The sequence below is a fragment of the Varanus komodoensis genome, unplaced genomic scaffold (assembly GCF_004798865.1).
Source record: "Varanus komodoensis strain SLA01 unplaced genomic scaffold, ASM479886v1 scaffold2, whole genome shotgun sequence".
Lineage (NCBI taxonomy): Eukaryota > Metazoa > Chordata > Lepidosauria > Squamata > Varanidae > Varanus > Varanus komodoensis.
Genome location: NW_025335568.1, coordinates 66,832,546 through 66,856,128, shown reverse-complemented (window position 1 = coordinate 66,856,128; position 23,583 = coordinate 66,832,546). Strand labels below are relative to the sequence as shown.

Below are 23,583 nucleotides of genomic sequence, written 5' to 3'. Positions count from 1 at the left end.
GCTCTGAGGGTAAAATGAGAACCTTCTACAACTTGGTACCCACCAAATGTTTTGGACTACAGCCCCCAATGTTCCCAAGCACTGGTCTTGGGGATGAACGCTGGACACCTGAAATATCTGGAGATGCTGCACTGAGCTCAAGGAGGAGAAAACAAGAAAGCAAGCAATAAACAGGCAAACAGGGGTGTTTCTGGATGGTTTAGTGTTGTTGAAAGCAGAATGCTGGGCGGGGACTTGGTAGTGCTTTTATTCAGTCCAGCATGGTAGTTCTTTTACTCCCAGCAGGGTGGAGGTCAGCCTTCACCCACCTGTGCCCTTCAGATGTGCCTCCAGATGTGCTGGAACACAGCTTCATGCATCCCCCAGGCAAGATGCCGGGAGCTGTACTGCAAAACACCTGGAGGGCCCCAAGTTGAAGAAAGCTGAAAATTAGCTTCGTTTTCATTGTAACCAGAGAAGGCTTCAGAGTCACCCAAAACTGTGTGTGCTCTTCACCTTTGCATGATTTCGTTCTCTGGGGCACACCAACCAACTAATTTCTGTTCCAAAACCAGTGAAGAGAAACAGAATGAAGTAGGTGTATATGAACTGCCCTATCCAAAAGTAATTATGAAATACATTTCTACTGCCAATGACTCAACCGCTGAAAATATAATCCTCAAAGATACTATTTCCCCCTGTTTTGATTCATTGCCTAACCTTTGCAGAAGCACAATACAGCAGCACCTCTTCTTTGTCCAACTTCTACCGCGTTGCCATGGAAGTTGAGAATTCTGTTTGTCTGCTCTTGCGCATTTGCTTGGATATTTCTGACAAAAAGGTGCAACCCTTCTGTTTCATTCCAGTGCTATAGTCCTGGTGATAGTTTACCCTGGCTTATTGCTCTACAAAAAAGTGACACTTTCAGGCACGTGACTAGATTTTTAAATACCTGCATATTACTTAGAACAGGTTTCTGGCTTCCTCTATAAAAACCAGAATCAGTTTCACACGTGTTGCTATTAGTGCATTGGCAACATGTTGGATCTGTGAAAACAAAACATGATTTGGCCCGGGGTGTTGAATGAAAAGTGTGTGCAACCTTGAGTTCATTTACAGGGAAGTCATCCCCACTGCAACTGTGGGACTTACTTCTGAGTAAATGCACATAGATTTGTGCTGCACATAAACTGCTGGTCTAGAGCAGGGTGAATACGACATAGTTTAACTCTCTTTCCCACCAGTCCCAATGCATAGTTTTGCTGTGATCACCAGTGCTTATTCAGCAGGGATGTGGGAAAATGGCGAATTTCCTTGGGGCTTCCTAGTGCTGACAGAATTGATATAAGCGTTTACCAGCCCTTCTTAATCCGGAGAAGGGTCTCCGAATCTTCCGAGTCAAGAGGCACACCTGGAATGCCGAGGGACTGTTGTGGTCACTCACACAGAAAAGCTTCCCCAGCGGACAAGGTGAGCACGTCTTTCCCAGAAAGCAAACCGGCAGACTAAAGGAAAAACTTGCCCAGGAGGCCAACATGAGGCAGACTTCCAAAATATGCAGTCACCCAAATAAAGATGGCATTGTGTGGGATGTGGGAAGCAGCAACACTTCGCTTGGCAGCAAGACCATATCCCTTTTAAAAATTGCAGGGAAGGGATGGAAAGCAAAGTAAGGGAATCCAGGAGAGGCTTTGTGGTGGGCACGAAGAGAGGTGTCCTATTGTGTAGCAAAAGAGGGTTCCGGGTTTGAGGGACATCAGAAGCTGCATAAAACTGAGTCAGACCTTTCATCCTTCTACTCCAGTGTGGTTGACACTGACAGACAGAATCTCTCTTGGATCTGAAGGAGGGTTTTTTCCTTCCTCCGCCTGGAGAAAGTGGGGGTTGAGCCAGTGCAGGGCTCAGTTCATGGGGGAGAAATGTTTGAAGAAAAATCCTGGTTTTTGGTACATTTCAGGTCAACTGTTAGGATAGCCATTCATATGTTAGCCATGTTTTTTAAGGGCAAAGGGGGATGCTCATTTGATTTCTCTGCAGGTGTTGATTTCTCTGCACAGGTGCGCATTTGGAAATCATGTGAAATACATCTCACCATGACCTGTCGGCCAAAACCATCTACTGTTCAGGTGATCACGGCTGATAGGCCAACACAAAGCCCTGTGCTCCTATGGCTCCTTATATTTAAACTGGGCTTGGACTGCACTGCCATTCAAGCAGAGAGTGAGGAAGAACAGCCGTTGCCCATGACGTGATTCAGAAGCATGACTTACAGAAGCTACACTACAGATTCCCAGGCAGTTCTCCTCCCTGCAATGTTGGAATGTTCAGGAATATTCCGTGTGCTGCCTTTTCATTTGCATCACCAGCAGAAACAACAGGCAAAAATGGAGATAGAGACAGGAAATCGAAACCACTTGCAATGACTTGCCAAAATAGAAGACTCCCAGTCCTAAGATGCTGATAATTCCAGACAAGCTATGCAACGTTGCACAAGCCAGTTTCAAGATACACTGTGCATCACAATTCCATGCCCCTTTTGACTAGCCTCTCTGAATAAAATGCCACATTGTTTCCCAGTTTGTGCACCCAGCCAATTCTTTGTGACATGAGCTCAGGGAAAAGGATCCAGCAGCTTGCTGTGGATCTATGGACAGAGGGAGAGTTTTCTGACCCTAAAACTCACATCTATGGTGACAGATCCAGAAGGAGCTTGGATCCTCTCCCACCCTGTGCCGATGGCCTGGCTCATGAAAACTACTCTGCTGAGCAATGGTTTGACTTTCTGTGCTGAGCAACCTTCCGCATGAACACCTTAGGGAGGATATCTCTGAATGACTACCTAGAACATCAACCCTTTTCAAGAAGTTCTAGAACAGAAGTAGGCCATGGGGGAAAGGAATGCCATCTTATTTATTCATTTATTTATTTTTCCAAAAATGGACTTTGAATAACTACATCATGATATAGCATCATTCTAACTAACAGATTAAAGAGAACAATCATTTCTGTACAAGTGGGTCAGTCTAGATGACCCAGGAGACCCCTTCTGACTTGCTCTGTTTCTATGTTTCTAAGTAAAGTGTAAAGAGCCAAAGAAAGGCAGAGACTGCTCTCCACCATTACTAGTAACGCCTCTGCCTCTGAACATTTTAAAACTTTCAGCATCTCCCTGACAAAGTACTGGTTTCAGTTCCTACTTAGTCCTACCTGCTCTGCTCCAATTTCCCCGACATCTTTGAAAAACTTAAAATGGAAAGGTTTGGAACTGTGCTTATGATAGGATATGCAAATCCAAAAACTGGATTTCTAGAATGGAGGCACCAATGACGCAGATACTTTGAAATATAGTCTCAAGCAGCTAAAACTTTCTGCAGGAAGTGACTGGTAGAAAAAAAAAGACTAACGTGTTCATGAAAGCTGTTTATAACTTCAGACTTGTTTAATCAAATATTCATTCAAGCAACACAGGTTTGAGCCTCCAGTGAGACTGCCAGCAAAGTACCAACGCTTGAAAAAAGAACACAGATAAAGTGTGAGGATTTAATCTTCACCAGCCGGGCAGAAGCACTTGACACTGCTCATTAGTGAGAAATTAAAACAAAAGGAGGTGAGGCAGTTGATTGCCATAATGGGAGGCTTTAGTCAATTGCATCAGTTCCAGTTTCCCGAAAACACGGATTTGTACATAAACACAAGCCCATCACAGCTTGCAAACAGCTGAGAGCGGCACTCAAAGGACTTCTGTCGCCACTTTTTCATGAGAAAAAGATACACACACCCCATAAAGATCGAGTTGAAGCTCCCTTTGCAGGAAGGACCACACAGGTCAGGGCATATCCGAATTATTTTGCCCACATGGGTGCCGCAGACACACCAGCATCCTTGGCCTAAGGATGCTAAGCACAACGTCACAGGTGCTAAGCACAACGCCATAGACATCGAAGGGGGAAAGACTGAACTTGTTCTTCCACGAGCATGAGCGCAACCAAGAGGGAGAAGCTGCTGAGTGTGCACAAAACGGGTCGAGTGACATAGGACTCACTTGAGAAGCTGCTTTCTCCAGGATAGAGATATTTCTAATAAGTATGCTGGTGTAATATACTCCCCAGGGTTCATAATATACACCCCAGGGTTCATAAGGTGTGTTTCCCTTTTCAGTCCTTTTCGATGCAGCTGTGGATTTATAGGTACAGATGGGCCAGCAGAGATCCCCCAGGTCTATCAGCCTTACACCCCACACCCCTCTTGCGGAAAACAACGATGTCACCACTGGCACATGTCACAATGTGTGTGGGCAGAGTTTGGCCTCGGGGGTCAGCTTTGAATAAAGTTGGAGAGGTTGTCAGAAAGATCACCTCATTCCATATATACCTACTTGGACCCTAAGGTCCTCCTCAGGGGCCCTCCTCCAGGAGCCCTTTCCAAATGGAGTGGGGCAGGTGGTTACCAAGAGGGGGCCTTTTTGGCTGCGGCACCCCGGTTGTGGGATGAGCTCGCCAAAGAAATGTGCCTGGCGCCTACTTTGTTCTCAGCATCAGCTGAAGACCCTTTCATTTTCCCAGCATTTTAACAGTTTAATTTTTTAACTTCATCTGTAATATTGCACTTTATTCTGTACGCAGGAGTTGCCAGACTTGCTTAATGCAAGAACTATATACAGTAAATGCCAGATGTCTGAGATCCTCTAGCAGGTGCCCATGGGCGGCGGCAGTGGGCAACAAGTGGCAAGCCACAGAGTGAACGCAAAGAGCCACACGTGGCTCCTGAGTCTCAGTTTGGCCACCCCTGTTCTGTACTATTGCCATTTTTTTATGCTGGTTCAACTGTAACTGCTATTGTGGTTGGGTTCTTTTAAGTTCATTTGATCTTGTATGCGTGTTTTAATTTTTTTCCTAACTTCTGTTAACCACCCAGAGAGCCTCAGCATAAAAGTACAGTATAAAAATGAAATAAATAAAATTTGACACTGGAAGCAAGTTTGAAAACCCAGAACGAAAAACACAGACATTTCCTCTACACACACTTCCATCAGCATCTGTCTGCATCCAAAACGTGTAAGCTGAAAACACGTACATGAACGCATGCATCACAAAATTGCACACCTATTCAGTACAGAATTCTCTCCTTCGAAAGAACAAGCTTGTGAAGATTGACGGTCTTGGCAAGACTGAGAATGAGAGGACCGTCTATCCCTAACCTATGAATACAGACCCATGGTTGAAGTGCCGCAGAATCAGGCATGGGTTCTTACAAACAGAGCGTGCAAGATAATTGTCGCCTGGCCATGTCACCGTCTGACTAATACTGTCCAAGGTGCCGCCAGCCAGCCACCTCTCCAAGCAGGCAATCCGCCCTTTTCTCCCACCGTTTTCACTTTCCTTTCACAGCAGACACTCAAAATCCTGCAGCTAGTAAGCATGTATCCCTCACCTGGTTGCATGTGAGGGAGGGAGCTGGTGAGGGGGCGACCCCTTGGGAAAAAACAAGTTGTACTTCTGCAAAATTTGAGGTTCCCCCGAGGATGCCAACACCTCCTCACTGAGCTCCATTTCTGTTGGCAATGGAGTTGAATTTAGAGGGAAAGCATACGAGATGAAGAATCCCTCTCACCAGGCTAAGGAAGTTGAACCCTGCCAGACTGAGCGCCTTCTCCCCACCCTTCCTCACCCTAGTAGCCACCTCTGGATTGTGGCCATTTACCTCCTTGGCCACTGCTCGCCTCTTGCTTCCCGTCTGCCTAATGCTACACTCCCTGATGAATGTGTGTTTGCTGACGCATAGCCCACAAAAAGGCCGAGGTGACTGCTGCACTGGGTACCCATCACGTGACAGGCGTTCCGATCCGTTCCAGCCCAACTGCAGGTTCAAGACCCGGATCCTCAACTCACATGCCCGTGCCCCTCTTCTAGCTATGGGGCTGCACTGCAAGCTAGTGAGCCTAGCAACGGAAGTCACCCACCTGGGGCAGCATGCGATTTTCCTCCTCCAGCTGTCTTACTCTTGCCTCCAGCTGCCTAACATAGGACAAGGTTGGTTCTAAAATTCAAGAAAGACAAAAGAAAAAAAAGCTTGTATTACAAACACGAGTCTGCTTTGGCACCCCTGAGGGCAGAGCTGCAGGTGAATTCTGGCAGGGGGTCTCTCAGCAGGAACTATGAACTCCGGTTATCTGGTAAATGCAACGACTTCCAAGCACCGGCTGGGACCAGAAGCCATCCTGCCTCAGGATCAGAGCAGCTTGGTGGGTGCAGGTGTTACACAGAATCTAAACTATTGCACCAAAGGGACAGTCTGAAAGTTATTCCCCCACCCCTCTGGGTTATGCCGCGTTGAAAGAGGCGTCGAGGAATCTTTACGCCCCCCCCCCCAAATGTGTCAAATGAGGGGGAAACTGGTGTGGGCGCGGGGAGGCAGTGAGGCGACGGGCGCATGCGTGCGGCAGCAGCTTGCTCGCTCGCTCACTCGGAGATCGGTAAGAAAAGTGGGGGGCGTCCTATACGTGGAGGCGTCTTATAGCTGGAAAAATACAGTAATTTATATCCTGCCTTTCCTCTGAAATCATCATCATCCTCGTCACCACATTATGTTGTTCCTATGGCTTGCCTTTCTGCCTCCTGCAGGGTTCTCGTGGCAGCTTACAAGGTTCCTCTCCATTTATCCTCACAACAACATCCCTGTGAGGTAGGTTAGGCTGAGTCTGTGACTGGCCCTAATTTGCTCAGTGATATGGCCGAGTGAAAAGCAGCTGGGGATAAATTCTGAAAGTATGACCCTGAAACCCAGCTCTGCAGGTCGAGGGTGACTGAGGCTTGAGAGTTCTCAGATGAAAAAGGCTACTGCAGGGTGAATGCCCAAGAATTACGCTTCATTTACTGGCACTGAAAGGCACTCTGCACATGCTTGGAGGCAGTTCCATCAAGAATCTTGTTGTCATATGAATTAAACATATGAAGAGCCACGCTGGATCAGAGTAGTAGTCCATCTAGCCCACCTCCTGGCCACCTGGCTGCCCACACGGCCTCAAAGCAGGACCCCGGCACCCTCCTACCCAGGCTCCCCAGCAACTGGTGTGCATGAGCAGACTGCCTCTGTACGGCTCAAGTGTGGGCTCCGGAAATAAGCTTGGGAACCGCACTGCTCATTCTCCGTAATGATTCCCTGCCTGCAACACGAGGAGGAAACAGACCCTTCACTGCAAATGTTACACTGAATGTGTGGGCGTGAGAAGCACTTACTGGGGAATGGGAATCAGCCGCATCACTGAAGCCGCTGCTGGCCGGATCTGCTAAGGGACAGTCCATATATGCTGTCAATGTAGAAGGAGGAGGAGGAAAGGGGTGCCAGGGAAGCAGCTCAGCAATGAGGCATTAACAAGGCGAGGGACGGGATGGCAGGATCCTGCAGCCCCGCCGTGCTCAGCCGCTCAGCAGCTGCAGCTCAGGAAAGCACGCTCTAGTGACTCTCTTGCAGAGCTCCCCGGGGCAGCATCTTCTTCGTCACTGGACCACAATTGCAGAAGGCACTCGCCACTTTCTAAAAGCTGCAGAGAACCACAGGAGGTTGCAGCTCATTCTGGGAGGCCTCTGCTTGCTTGCTTGCTTCCTCACTCACTCACTCTCTTGCTCTGACCCACTGTCTTTATGGACGTAGGTAATTTCTACATCAAAACTTTTTCAGTGGGGGAGGTCACATTTATCAAGCAACAGCAAGATAAAGATCATATAAAACCTTTACATTTCAAAACTAGGGCAAAAGCCAGCATCGCCAGCTCATCCAAAAACACAATAATTCTCCTTTTAAAACAAACTGAAGCTCTAAAAATTCCTAGGGGTATTACAAAAAATCTTCCCTTGCTATTGAAAAAGAAAAAATCCCACAATGTAGATGCCAGGTGAGCTTAGCTGGGGAGAGCATTCCACAACCAGGGTGCCACCACCAAGAAGGCCCTCTCCTTAGCAGCCACCAGCTCATCTCACTTGGTAGGAAGACCTCCCCTCATGTTTTCTACGCACAGAACTGGCAGAGCGACTGGCATGCCCTGGGTCCCATCCATACATGTGCACAGCTTGCATCCAGAGAAATAGAAATTGCATCCACATGACACCTGTTCATACACCTGATACCTGCAGAAAGATGACAGGCCATTGGTACTCCTGAGGGTGGGGACAGGAATAAAGCCCAACAGAGCTCATGACCTGACCCTTCTGAGAACTGCAATCCTAACCGAAATGGCAATGGCTGTGTTTATAGAGTAGGCCTGCAGGCAGCAAAGCCACGCGCTCGGTCACCTTAGGAGACCCTGTTTTTGCTGCTGAAATGGCCTACTATTACGTCCAGCTCACCTCACCTGCCAGGCAGCCTATAAAATCAAAATGAACAGGGAGCAGATGAGGTTTCACTCCTTTCTACTGAGGAGCTTGCCGGAGATTAAGTATGGACACGCTCTGGGAGTGCGTGTGAATGGCAAATGGGCAAGCATGCAATCCACTGCTGTTTGTCAGAAATAATTAATACACACTGCACAGTTTCAGACTAAAAATAGGGCCGTGGGACAACACGGACAGAGGTGCTTCAAGGTTTTACGTGCTCTGCTGTGTCAGACAAGCGATGGGTGAATCCACAATGACTTAGAAATTACAGTACACCTTCAACAAAGTTTCACTGCAGAGGTTCTGCTCTTTGGGCCAGTGTAGGGGGCTTAAATGTTGGGAAGAAGGTGTATGGCTTGAGTACTTTCGATTAACAAAAATCTGTTCCATTCAATTTTGCACTTTTGCACAAACCAATGTTTGAAGCCAAACTGGGTTATCATTCAAATTTCAGACTTCTCCTACTTTTGCAATGGAGTTTTCCAATGAAGAAAAGGTGTCCAAAACATATATACTGGGGAAAAGTTTCTCTGAAAGTCATATTGAAATGCACTGTATTAGGAAAATCACTTGCAAGCAAGCCTGTACATTAGGTATAACTGCACACAAATATATGCATATTCACAAAATTACATGTACATTTGCAAGCAAACTTTTAGAGAAACTTCCAAGCATAGGATGAACCACACAAAAAACTGGAAAACTTAAAAAAAAAACAGAAGAGGCAGACTGAATTGTCCCCACTTTGGATACCTGAAGCCAGGACCAAGTCCAGACCTGAAGAGGGCCTTGGGATGAAGCCATCTGGTATCCATAATGGACTGTCACCCACTCCTAACTGACCTAGCTTTGGAGGGGTGGCAGCTGAAACCATGGTGGCATGAGCAGAAACAGAATTTATTCCAAAAATGACAAGAAGCTGCTACTGTCACAGTGGAACATTATGTCCATTTACAATGGCAGTTGGCTGGAATTCATCAGAGCACTGAAAAAGTGGGCACAGGACGGCAGTAGCAAAAGCGCATGCACTCCACATGCGACTGAAAACGCCATCTGCTGATGCCAGGCCTGCCTACTGCACGGACCAACCTACTGTGGTCCCCGCTGAGGTGGAAGTAGCTCGTGCACGAGGAGGGCCAAACGTTTTCCCAGGTTAAAGTTTAGGCAGCTTCCACATGGGCATCCGAAGAGACCTCCCATTGCAGAACTCTTGTTGACCAGTGCCCTGTGTATGCAAAAAATAATGTATCAAGTGAGATTGGGTTCCATTCATGGAAACAAATGAATGGAATCTTATTAATAGAATCTACAACGACCGAGGAAAGGCACGGATCTTATTAAAAACCTCCTGCTCCCTCTAAAATTCCCACCTATTTAAAGGAAGAACACAGACGTCACTTCAAATTTGCCTTGAAAGTTGGGCTGAAAAAGTCCTTTTGTCATCCAAGACATTTTGCAGATCGTAAAGAAATTATAATTTTCCTTGAAAATTCCAGCAGATGTTGCTGCTCAGACGATCTGGGTTCGAGTCCCCGCTCAGCCATGGAGCCAACTGGGTGACTTTGGGCCAGTCACGGACTCAGCCCAACCTACCCCACAGGGTTGTTGTTGTGGGGATAAGATGGAGGAGGAGAATGATGTAAGCTGCCTTGAGCCCTTTGTAGGAAAAAGGCAGGATATAAATCAAGAACTAAATAAATAAATAAATAAATATTTTATTTAAGAAAGACCCCTCCACATTTTTTTCAAATTGCACTGCAGGTCACTGGTTGGTGGCAACACCATCTAAGTCTGCCCCTCTTGTCCTTTCATCATTGGCCGCATGATGGTGAGAGAGAATTTTGACCCAAGCCAAGATGAAGCCAATTTGGAGGCTGCAAGGAAAGAACATCCGGAGTGTGTTGGCCAAAACACGGCTAGGAGGGGCAAGTGAAGAGAAAGCAGAGAAACACGCAAACATGAATGGGCTGGATCCAAACTGGGTGCATGAAGCGGGGCTGGTGGAAGCAAATGGAAAGACTAGGCCCACTCTTCCCACAAAAGAGCATTCAAAGGATGTGAGAACAGATTTTGGTCAGAGGAGAAGGAAAGTTAGGATTTGCAACTGAAATGCTAAGGCCAAAGGATAAGCTTGGCAGTCCTAGAGAACCAGTCAGTCCAAAAATGGTGGAAAGGTTTGGTGACCGTGCTCATGCAGAGGAGAGCAAACCTGCTATCAGTAATCCAGGGTACAGCATCAGGTAAAGACGGCAGAGCAGCTTAGAAGTGTCAACTGCTCCAAGAAACTGGTCGTCAGGAAGGAGACTCTGCCTTAAAGGCACGCTTTGGTCATTTCTGTTTGGAAGGCAGAAGTAGCCCAGATGGAGCAGTCCTCCTCATGACTTGTAAAGCCAGCCTGGCTGGTAGCCATTAACAAAACAGAGTCTTCCAGTTCGAAAGCCACTGCCCCAATCTGTTTGGAAGGCTCCTTATCCTCAGTTTCCCCTATGTCAATGGGGTTCCAGGCTCCTCTAATAATACTTGAATATAAAGACCATGGTCAGCCACTGTGCTGAGAACCTCTCAGTTTCTTATTTACTTTCATTCACTTGCGCTGAATCCACAAGATAGGTGGGATGTAATAACGAATGATGAATGAAGACACTGTATACTGCAAAGCCCAAGAGAAATTAATAAACCTTAGATTTTTACATATAGCACAAAGCTGTCTCCTAGAGATAGATGAACAATATTTGGGCTTGCTGAGTTTCTCTGAATTCTTCCCTGAAGCCTATTTCTTCCATTTTGCATTCCCAAATATGGAAAAATGTGCTTTCTGCAAAGCGTTTACATTTCATAATTAAAAAATACACATTTTTACAATGCAGTTTTTTTCCCAACTGAAAATATAGATGACTTGTGAATAGGAAGATAATTCTTATGCATGTCTCTTATCCAACAGCTCAAGGTCAAATGAGGACAAAGATTACATTAAACATCTCATTTTTGTTCAAGATATAAAGAGGATTTCAAGCCATTTTGTCTGGAATTAAAGAACAAACTACTGGCTCATGCCATCACCTCCTCTGACATGCCACATCTGAAATAAATAAATAAAGAACAGAGGGCTCACTGCTGTCATACATTTTAACATCACCTCATGAAATATTTTCCAAGCACTATGAGCTTCCCTCATCCGCTTCCCTCCAAGCATAAATCTGCAAATTATACAGCTCTTTATCTACCTTAACAAGGCTATTCATAAGACTTGAAAATTGCCAAGAGCTATTGCCAATGGCAGCCATCTTTTCCCCCCAGGAATCTCCCTGGAAATGATGAAACATCATGATGTAGCATTATTCCCACTGGTGAACTAAGCCCACACATTAGAGGGAAATCGGATCTATTATTTATTATTGCTTTTGAACGGCAAAAGGCTCCACAATCACCACTTGATGTTGTATTAAAGCAGGCAAGTTTTGGTGATTTACAAGAGTAAGAAAATGGAAGAAATCCTCTAAATTAATGGTAAACTTAGCCCGAAGTTCTTATAATTCACGCACCCAGCCAGTCAACAATATTCCCCATCTCTTGGGAATGGATGGGCCCATGAAAGCTGGAGGCAGATTTAGCAAGGATGTGGGCGTCTAAGTTCTAGTCCATACTCTCTAGGGAATTTCAGCAGCTGATCTTATGCAATTCACAATCAACACAGTTCTTCAAGCTATAATTCCCAGCGTTCCTAGGGCATTCCTAGGAAGAAGTGCATGCAATACAGATAGGCAGCAATCCCAAATGGTCTATGGAGCAACTAGAACTAGGCGAAATGGAATTTTCTACTGAATAGATATGCATAAAGTTGCATTATTAAAATGGTATAAAATTGGCAAGTACTTGCAGTGTTGCTATAACCTCTGATTAGCTAGACCAATCCATTTTAGCCAATACATGAAGAGAAAAGAAAACTAGTGACTTCAAAATATCTCATCTAAACTGTTAACAGGAATTCACAGGAATTGGCATTTCCCAGTGAAAATTTCCCATTTCAATGGTAAATTTTCAATTTAGAAACACAGAACCAGAGTCAGAAGAGGTCTCCTGGGCCATCTAGTCTGACCCCCGGCTCCAGCCAGCTCCACTCATGACATGCCTACCATGTCTACAAATTCTACAAACTGACTGCTGCATAAAAATAGTGAAAGAATTATGGATGCAACCCTAACCCAGCTGGGGCGTTTCAGTGCTGTATTTCTTTTTCAGGCAGACCTTTAAATTCCTACATGGCTTGGGAACCAAATTCCTGAAGGAGCACTGTCCCCCATACTAGGCCCTGACTCTGCCAAGAAAGTCTCTGCAAAGTACCTTCCACCTTCCACACATTATATGTAAAGAAGGGAAAGCGCCATCTCAGCCGTGCTCCCTTTTCTGGCATTCCCACCCCATAAAAGTGCAGCTTCTTTTGTCATCTGCTGAAAATGTTTTTGTTTGGACGGGCTGCCCTTTAACATTTTACCACCTTATCAATTGGTTTATGACTGTACTGTTTTTTTACTATATGGCCATTTGGAGCTTTTGTGTGGTAGCCCACACTGATACCTTTGGACAAACAGTCCAATATTATAATTGTTACAGTGGTTTAAATTGTTGGAGATGGTGGTGTCGTCTTGACGTATTTACAAGTATTCAACATCCCAATAAGTGACCCTCCAAGTAAAGTTTTGAATTTACTTGAATTTATGTGCTTTCCTGGGAGTGAGGCTCCCCAGCTCACCAAATATTTCAATTAAGAGCATTTTTTGCTACTGAAGGGAAAATGAGATTCAGGTCACCACCAATGTAGAGCAATGGAAGCTTTTTTGATTCCAATTTTTCCAGAAAATCCACCTAACTCTCTGGAACATCAGAGAGCTTCAGATGTTTCTCTGGACTGTGTTCTATGGCAGCCCTAAAATCCATGGCTCCAAACATACTCACAGTGGCGTGTACAAGTACTGATGTTCCACATAGCATTTTATACCACAAACACAGATTTGGAACCTTACAGCAGGACAAATCTACCAGTTTCCACTCTACGTACTTTCTCATGCACGTGACTCCTAATTCTTTTCTATCCCATTTCTGCATCACTCTACAATTTCTTTGAAAAACCACACAAAATTAATCTTATTACATTCCATATTCTTGTCTTTTTGTCCACTTGTGAGGAATCCAAGACAGCTTACGGAGCTCTGTTTTATCTTAACAACAATCCTGTGAAGTAGATTAGGCTGAGAATAAGTGACTGGCCCAAAGTCACCCGGTGAGCTTTATGGCCACGTGGGGACTAGAACCCGGATCTTCCACATCCCCATTCCCACATTCTCACCACCACGCCATGCTGGTTCTCTCATTCCCAAAACATACATTTCTAAGAATGAGTGCAGTAATGCCTTTTCCCTGCAAAATACACCTTTTTAAATGCCTTCTGTTATATTTTGATCCAATAACGACACTGGAACATTCTGAACTGTCCACCCTGGTGGGTAACAAAGAGGTTGATCAGGTCAGAATTCACAAAGACAGAATCCCACCTGCAAATCTGTTTCCGAGGACAGAAGTTCTGTTCCAATGAGACACTTCTCCCTTCACAAAAGTAGCAACAATCCTTCTTCCCTTACAGCTACATATTGTTAAGAAAGGTCACTACAAGTCAAAATTTCTCTTTCAGGAAAGGTTCTCCACCATTGCCACGTGCCTTGCTGAGGGACCACAATATGTTTTTAAGGTACATGACATGAAACCCATGATGGGGTTATTCCTATAATGGGTTAGGATCAAATGGTCATTCTGCCCCCTTTAGATTGAAAGGCTGGGTAGAAATACTTTCAAAAATGAACAGCTTGTGCTTATTGGTATTAAAAAGAGAACTGGCTGTCCCACCCCACCTACAGTTTGAAGCTTCAACATGGGGCCAGAAAAGATGGAAGGAAAAAGCAAAGGATAAAAGGAAGCCAACGGAACTATGCATATCTGCTAACACCTTCTATGGAAGAAGATCACATGTTTCTAGGTTTTCATTGGTGTTACCATCACCTCCAGATTCTATCATGAACGGACACTTTCCTTTCCACAGCTGGAAATGCTGAAAACGCCTGAAGAACAACATGGAGAACCTCAGCCTGTGCGCAGATAGATTCTATACAAGGAGGTGGGTGTTCCAATAAAAATGAAAATATGGAACATCACACCAGATGATGTATTTTCCATGTAGCTCACCCATGGTCAATAAACGAATCAATATTTTATCTCATTAGATTTTTGCAAACATGTACCAGCGTATTTTAACTTTTACCATGGCCTAGCTGATCTCTTTATGGCCTCAACAATTACCACTCCATGATTTTTGCATCTTCTGATTGACTCTTTTTCCCTAAAACAAAATGTACAGCTTGTGTATGTTTGTGTATGGGGGTGTGTCTGTGGTTAAATCCACCAAAATCTAATGACAAGTGTTTGGCTCCCAACATTGCTAAATGATGTGTTGGCACTTACATGTTTTATCCTTTGCTAACCAAATTACATCCTCTCCATCCACCCTGATCATCACTTTTCCAGACAAAGCAGTTATTTTTATACACTAGCAAACAGGTGCACTGTACTCTTCCTTGGGATACATATGCCTTCCAGACTGCCAGCAATTACACCTCCCCATAATTAGGTATTTTAATCCTGATTATGTACAGAAGGAATGAGTCTTTTTTTAGCCCCAACAGATCTGAATTTGAAAATCTTGGTCCTTCTTGCAGCGTGGGCTCTGTCAGGATCTGGGCTGCGGTGGGACTTCACCTGGCAAAGCCAGAAGCCCAGCTTGGTATGGGCAGGATCAGTCCCAGGTCCTGCTGAAATACTCTGGGCCTCCTGATGAGCATTTACAACTTGGATTAGCTACTGAACTCCACCACTAGACTTTTGGGCTCCGTCTCCCCTCAAGTTTTGTTGCCCTGGTGCCAGTGCCTCTGTCTTGCCTCCTGCCACCCACGTCCTGGTGCTGTACACTGCCCAGCTCAGAATTTTTCCAGGACCAGCTTGAAGGGGTTCAGGACAAAGTGCCCTCTTGTGGGACTGGAGGTCCTGGTGGGCTTATCCAGCAACAACTGGAAGCAACAGACCTGTGATTAGCATGAGGTAGCTAGATGAGGTGCCCCTTTAATTTTCCCTCAGGACCTCCAACCAAGCTTGAAACAGAGGAACTGAGGGAAATGGAAATGGTGGTAGGTCTGTGTGAAAAATGGGGAGCAGGGCTGGCTTCAGTGGTTGACCCCACTCCACTGTGAGTCCCTAACAGCTGACCAAGGGCCTGCTTTTCCTAGAGACTCAATGCTACTGCATTCAAGTCAATCAACGCCTGATTCTTGCCAGACCTGGGGCGGCTGTGCGGTCGGGTGGCATGATGTAAATCGGTGTCCTGCAACAGCAGGAGGATGGGCCCAATGGCCTTCATGGCACCTTCCAACTCTACCATTCTATGATGCTATGCTAGGTTTCATCTAGATTAGCCTCCCAAGGGAGTTCTGAGTTTCTCAGAAGGTTTCCAGAGGCTCCTTGGTTGCAAGGCAGGGAAGCCAAGTTTTCCTGAACTGTATTTTGCCCACAATCAACCAGCTCCTCTCCACTGCACTGACCTAGAATCAAACTGCGTACAGAAAGCAGATATCCGGACAATCTGGGCCAGCTCCTGGCAACTCCTGGTCCCTGGCCATCACAGAGTTGGCCCCAACTGCTTGGGGCCCAAACCCACAGATCAGAGGTGACGATTTTAGCCTGCACAAAGACTTTCAGAGGACAGTCCTGGCTGTTTAAAAATGGGAAAAGATCTATGGTGCAATCCCACCAACGAAGCACAACTTGATGTGAAAATAGAAGTGTCTTTTTCAACGTACAAATAAATGTTCAACAAAAATAAAATAATAAAGACACAGCTTCAAAGAGCAGAGAAACTAACATCGGAAGCATTTCTATTTATTAACTTATGGCTGCATTTTATTTTACTTATATATTTATTAGATTTATACCATGTCTTTCTCCTGCAAGAAATCCAAGGCAATTTACACAATCCTCCTCCTGTTCATTTTATCCTCACAACGACCCTGTGAGTTAGGTTAGGAGAGTCAGTGACTGGCCCAAAGCTGGCTTCAAGACCAAGCAGGGCATTGAATCCTGATCCCTCAAGTTCCAGTCCAACCCCCTAACGATTATGTCACACTGGTGTTTTATATTGCCCATTAACCAGGTCATTTTTATGGGGTGCAGAACAGGCTGAACACCACTGAGCAGGGGAGACAATCCACCCATCAAGACAATTCTATCTTGCCTAGACTCAGTCACAGGTACTGGCCCTCATCCAGTGTATATCCGCACCCAGAGACTGATTTGGGAAACCCGCTGGCCCTATTCAGGCATGCAGAAGCCAAACAGGTTGAACACGTGAGGGAAGGGAAGGTTCCTGCCCTCTCCCTCACTGTGCTTCCTCTCCCTGTGATGGTGGAGTGTGACCAGTTGAACAGGAGATCCAGCTCCATTGGTCGGAGCCTTCCATGCCAAAATAACCCTAGGAAACTAGGGGTCTCAACCAGGTCGAGAGGCCGCAGGGAAGCAGGCATTGCCCTGCATGGGAACAGGGCAATGAAGGGGATGGCAGAGGGGTGTGGGGCTGCAACAGGGATCTCTTCACAGGTGTATTCAACATGGAAGAGTGAACACCTGAAGAGGCCTACTGCTTCACCTGAATTCCATGGAAAGGCCCGGCAGAGTGATGTGTCATCTCATGTTGCTGACCACTGCGGTCAAATATTCAGTTGGAAGCTCCACAAATTTCCATATCAATATTAAAGAGCGCGCGATCTAATAGTTTCTCATTCTCCTTATGGCAGTCAATAATAATTGCCGAGCCAGGCTGGGGTCATCCCATGAAGCTGACTGGTGGGAGATTCAGGAGAGAGAAGAGGAAGGCCTTCTTCACACAGCACATAGTTCGACTTGGAATTTGCTACCACAAGATGCAGGCATGGCCAATTCAGGCAGCTTCAAAGGGAGGAGGGACAACTTCCTGGAGGAGAAGGCTATCCATGGCTACTCGCCCTTCCCTTCCTACTAGAGGCAGTACGCCTGCATGTACCACTTGCTAGGGAACTTGGGAGGAGGGAGCTCTTGTTCGCACATCCTGCTTGAGGGATCTGGTGGGCAGCTGGGTTTTCACCATGTGAGCGGAAGGACCACTGGTCTAATCCAGCATGAGTTCTCTCATGTTCTTAGGTTCTTCTTCTTGGGCACCTGGCATGGAATCCAAGCCCAGAGGGATGCAAGCATCCTATGTGAATCGAAACCATCCTCACTTCCTTCTTCCTATGCTGTCAAGCAGCTTGACGGCCAATTTCCACCATCTGACCTGGGTGCTCCAGAGGCGAAAGAGAAGCCTGAGGTGCCACCAGCTGTGATGCTGTCTAAAGGCCCCAGGACTGCTCTGCCCAAGGATCAAATCAAGAAAATGTTTATGTTTAAAACCGGTCAGAACCTCTATTGTCTCAGTGGTTGTCCACACTCCAAAAGTCAGTGAAGTTTATATATTCCATGAATTCCCCAAATTTCCATGAAGGACCCCAGCATGGCATATAAAGTGCTCTCTACTGTCAAGATTTTATCACAACAATCCTGTAAGGTAGTTTAGGCAGGGACAGAACGATCAGCCAAAAGTCATACGTTCAGCTTCATTTTGCGGGCAGGTCTGAACCTCAAACTTCCTGTTCCTAGCACCCCATACTAAGCCTTAAGAGCCATGGAGGTGGCAATCATATGTACGTTTGTACAGGAAAAGTGCTACAGCAAACACGTAGGTGTCATAGGGAGTTCTAGAAGTTGTAGGATTTGCATCTATCTAAATATGCATCAGACTACACCCTCCAAGGCAAACAGAAACAAAGAGCAGGTAAACTATGCCTTCATGACTGGTTCCATAAAAAGTTCTGGAAAAGGGTGGCATTTATTTTGCAAGTTATGCCATGAAATTTTTACACTTTTTAAATTTAAAAATGTGGTTGCAACCACAAAATTATTTCATAACCTAGGGCCAAAGGAACATACGTGACAATTTAGAAAGCAAAACACTCAAGCTTTTTCAAGGCCAACTGTATCAATTTTATTTGTATTTTTATTTTACTAAGGCAAAAAGTCACTTTTGCATTCACACCTCTGATTGACAAATGAATCGATTCTATGGCTTGGCAGACGAGTGCTTTTCTCACCACCTCCCTTGATACACCCAGCCTTTCGGTGGGCGAGGTTCTGCTTGGTTCTTTTTCTAGCTTTGCTTTTATCCTGTGCTGAATCCATTTCAATGACTGGGGAAAAAAACCTCTATGAAAACTGATCTCATGCCATCTTCGCTAAAATCTCACCGCACCTGCTGGTTTGTTACAGGACAAATTGGCAACTTTGTTCCAGGGTTTTCCTTTTTGCCTCTCAGATTTTTTGGAAACTCATTGGCACATTAACGGACTGGCCAACGTATTCCTCTTTCTTAGCAGACCAGAGAGTGGTCTGACAGCACAAGATGCTGCTGTTTTGTTACACTGAAATGGGCAATGGCCTATTCTGAACCCAAATAGGAGATAGGGTGGCCACATGTCCTACATTATAGGGGACAGTCCTCTATTTGAAAACCTCATCTGTTTGAAGGACACTCCAATCCACTGCTTATTTAAAGATGGGGAACCTGAGTATCAGCAGCACTTGGGCTGCTGGCAGATCCTGAGATGAGAAGCAGGATATTTAAATTCTGGTAATCATTCCTAAGTTTGCAAACAGTATGCAAATAAGTGTCCTCTTTGGATGATGCATAAGTGGCCACCTTAGCAAAGACAGCTTCAAAAAGAGCTTCATGTAAATTATCCTAAGCATCACAAGTATAATTTCAAATTTTGGAGAGGGGATGAGGGGAGGCAAGATTTTAAAAACACTCACTCCAGGGTATGCTCCAGATGGAACATCTTTTAAGTATGTTTTTAAGAAGAGACACTGTTGGCTACTTGTCTGGTGGGGATGGGGATGAAAAAGGGATGCATGCCTTCAGAATAACATTATGATCACAGTCTGCCCTGGCAGTGAATTAAGGAAGATAAAGGTTCTGCCAAGCAACTGTCGAATGTGGTATGATCAGGATGAGAGCAGGAAACCCTAAATGTCACCCCAGTGAGCTTCCTAAAAGAAAGCCTGTGATACGCGGGCCAAACATCCAGGAGTGCCACTTCATCGGCGGCAATTTGCCTCCCAAAATAATTATGGCATCCTTTGTTAGCAAAGATGGGAATGAAGGAAGATCGCTCCCTAGCTTGGTTGTAAGCCCAACATCATGGTAGAGCTTCTGCCACTGCCTGCTTGTCACAGCTGCCTGTATCTACAAAGATAAGCCATGGATAGCAGGTGTGGCTGGTACAGGGAAGCAGTGCATGCCCTTACTGTGCCATAAAGGTCGTTAGGAGATGTTGGGCAAGTCACACTAAGTAGGGCCAGCAAGGCTACAATGACCCAACTTAATCTTGATACAGCCAATATGAACTAGTGTGAGCTATTGGCCCAGAACAGCCCAACACGGGTGGAGAAAGCCACCAAAACCCAGGTCAAACCAGCCGATCAGATGGGAGAGGAAAGTGTCCTATTTTGTAGTTCCTTGAAGCTCACAGGGAAACCTACTAACAAGATCAAGACAGGAAGAAAATAACCCCATGGATGGCTTCAAGTGGGTCCTGCTAGCTGCAACTCTCTCCTACTAGGATAAATGGAGGATATTGCCTCAGCAAGGAGCTAAGGCCAACTGGAACCTTATGTGGGCTGACAGGACCCCCTGTCCTGCAGGAACAGACTGGCCTGCTCAAGACGCAACACCTCATTTTATAGCTTGATTCCTCTGTGCGACGGAGGAGAGGACGGTTCTGCCAGGACTTTACCCTCTGAGCCAGAGGATTATAGCAGGGTGCTTATTACCGCTGAGGAAGCTGCCTGTGCCCTGACCTCTTTAGGATCCTCTACTGCACACGAGAAGGCCTGACAGCCAGAAAGTGCAGCTTAGCCTCACCCCACAGCTGAGGCAAATGGCAAGATGCCGTGACAGCTGCGACACAGATCCCTTCAGCACTTTTCCCACAGGCATGGGAGCATGTACAAGCCAGCCTGTTTTGCCCAGAGACAGCCACATCTGGACTAGACCAGAGGTTAGGCTCTATGAGATCAGAAAAAGATACAGGCACTGAAAAACGCTTTGGAGAGGCAGCCATCAGCACTTCCAGAAGAAGATTTTTTCCCCTCCTTTCAAGTTGTCATGAGTCTTATCTCCTCAGATCCCCAAAGGAAGCCCCCCACAAGCTTCATCCACAGAGGGGCGCTGGATGTCACCCCAACATACCTTCAGCCCCCTCTCTTGTCCAACCCTATCACACATTATCTGTTCAGGGATAATGTAATGGTTTCAACTAAGACAATTATCTCATTTGCTTTTTGAGATTAGCACAACTATCATGCACACTAACATTTTATTTTCTTTTATTTGCTCTCATAATGTAATGGCTTAAAAATATTGCACCAGTATCTGACAGTCTTTTGCCAGTCAAATGCCCAGTCCCACCACAACCTGAACAAGGTCTAAGGTTTTAAGAAATGACAAGACATATTCAAAACCCAATAACAGTCTTAGCCCTCCTGGAACGTTTTTGCAAAATTACTGTCTGTTGTAAATATATAAAAGGAAACATCTTCTTAACTTCTCCTCACTGCACAAGCTGACTTTTGAGAAAAGTGCTAAGTAGCAATCCTTGACAAATATGACATGTGAAAATCTGACAGGTTTTCATGATTCCCCCTCTCCCCACCAAATTTGTGTTTTCTTAATCAGTGCTGGGCCCAACTTGTTCTTCCAGCAACAGCCTTCCATTTCTAAGACAAGTCATGATTCAATCATTTAAAAACTAAGGAATTTTTTGCAAATCATTCTATTTGCGCTATTTTCACAAACTGGGAGCAAAAAACTATTTCTAGCATGACTTGCACTATTTATTTATTTATTACTTTTTATGCCGTCAAAAAACTAGAACTCTCTGAGTGATCCACAACACTTTCAAACAACTTCAAACATAAAATACAGTATAAACATGTAAATATTTAATTAGTGTGCATTGCATAAGTCTATGCAAATTGCATGATGCGTATAAATCTGCTTCGCAATTTAATCTGTCTTGGAGACACAAGTCCACAGAGAAAATCCTAGTAATTCCATCAAGCTCAAATAGGTGGGACTACCCAGAGTCTGTGCACTGCGTTCAAAATATACTGCACCAATTCTGGATGAGGTACACCGGCTTCCTGGTCATTTATGGGCCAGTTTTAAAGTAATGGGTTTCAGCTGCTGAAAGCCTTAATAGCTTGGGACAAATTATCTGCTCACAACACCGTCCAGGCTTTATGATCGACTACTGTGCTCCTGCCCTCTGGATCATCTATAACAGATATCAGGATGATCGGTTAACAGGCACAGGTTCTCTTCCACAGTGGCCCCACACTTGTGGGACTCATCAAGCATGAAAAGCAGCCCGTTTTTTCAGAAACCTTAAAGAAGCAACTTTTTAAAACAAATCCATCAGTCCAGTTTTTATTCTGTGTTGCTGTTCTTTTTAATTTGATGTTTGCATTTTACATGTTGGTTTTAAATGGATGGACTGTGCTTTTAAATTAGATGATTCTTTTGTACACTGCCTTCAAGGAGCAACTGTGCCCTAAAAGGTAAGAAAGGAATGTATAAGAAGTGCCTGAGATCCCAAAGAGCCTCTGCTAGTCAGGAAGGTCCCCAAACCTTTTGGGTGAGTGCAGCCAGGTGGAATCTTGAGGTGGTGTTGCGGGTTGTCTCATGGTGATGCATGAATCAATGGGTATATCAACATATAGCTGGACCAGAAAAAGAATCCTTTTCCTTAGACATCAGCACATGTGCAGCCTTGAGATGCAGCTGACTCTAACCAGGCACCATTCCAGACACCAAACTGACACACGTAACAGATAACAGCCCCAACAAAGGGCAGTTCTCCCCACCCCACCCCGCCCCCTCCTTAGACTCACACCCCATCCGCCTCCGCTCCTCTAAAGAATCTTCTTTCGCTTTGGAATGCAGGCTGGAAAGATCATGTAACTTCTGCTTCCATGACCTATTAGAAAGTGTTAGCTGTGCTGCATGTAATCTTTCAATGCTCCATGTATAAAAGGCTCAACTGAGGACTGCTCAGATGCACCATCTGAGAACACTTCCTTGGTAGCCAGTTATTCTCAAGAATAAATACTTTAATGAAAACCTTCCTGTGTTGTGTATGTTGGGCATATATACACCATTGTTGATGGACCTTTTGTCAACAGTGGAGACACCATTCCCAGGCATAAAATATTGCTGCAGCAGTCATCTTCGGTTACAAAACACCCATTTCCCAGAAGCCAAACTGGGAAGATGAAAAGAAAAGCAACCTGGCCTAAAAACTATGAGCAAGGCATGAGTCGGGGTTGAACACCAATGCCCAAAACCAAGGTTTGCAACTCAAGTTGCTGGAAGGCAGTACTTTGCTTGGAAGAAAACCTCCTGTTGTTGCCATTATTTGTGATTTTTTGAGAAATAAAATACAATTCAAGAGAGGGAGGGAAATTGGCAGGGCACCAAAGGAGGTGTTTCTGGGCAAACCAGGCACCATCTTGTAAAGCCTCGAGAAGGACAGATCGAAAACAGTCTGTCGTGGTGCAATGCAGCATCCTTCCATATTCCCATGATTTTCCAATCAGGCTATTTAGAAATCCAATGCCATCTGAACAAACCCACCCCAAGTGGCAAGAATGGCCCAGTTATGCCAAGAGGAGCAACACAGCCCATGATGTCCCAGAGCTTCAGAACACTGTGGGGAACCTCGAAAGGTTAGCCGCTTGCACTGAAACATGACCAATTACATTTAAACGAGCTTTATCTCTCTGCCAACTTTCTGTGGTAATTTGCAGAAAGACAAGCAGAGCTGAAAGCATTTATTGATTCATCAGTGTGCTTAATCAATTAATTCTTTAATCAGAGATTTACAGATTTAAAATCTGGGTCTTTAATGAGATTTTAATTTGATCAACCACCTGGACCTCAATATCCCCCAAGGCCTGGCTTGGGGCCCACTCCGTGGGAGCACAGAGGGTGGGGAAGAGTGAATGCGCACAG

At 45.3% G+C, this 23,583-nt stretch overlaps 1 protein-coding gene across 1 annotated transcript in view; it reads right to left on the bottom strand.

Moving 5' to 3' along the window:
* CCDC85A (coiled-coil domain containing 85A) overlaps positions 1-23,583 on the bottom strand; it is a 132,757-nt gene that overhangs the window by 31,893 nt on the left and 77,281 nt on the right. The window contains exon 3 of the mRNA XM_044428978.1: positions 5,939-6,015. Within this exon, the coding sequence (XP_044284913.1) occupies positions 5,939-6,015 (77 nt within the window). The remainder of the gene's footprint in view (positions 1-5,938; positions 6,016-23,583) is intronic.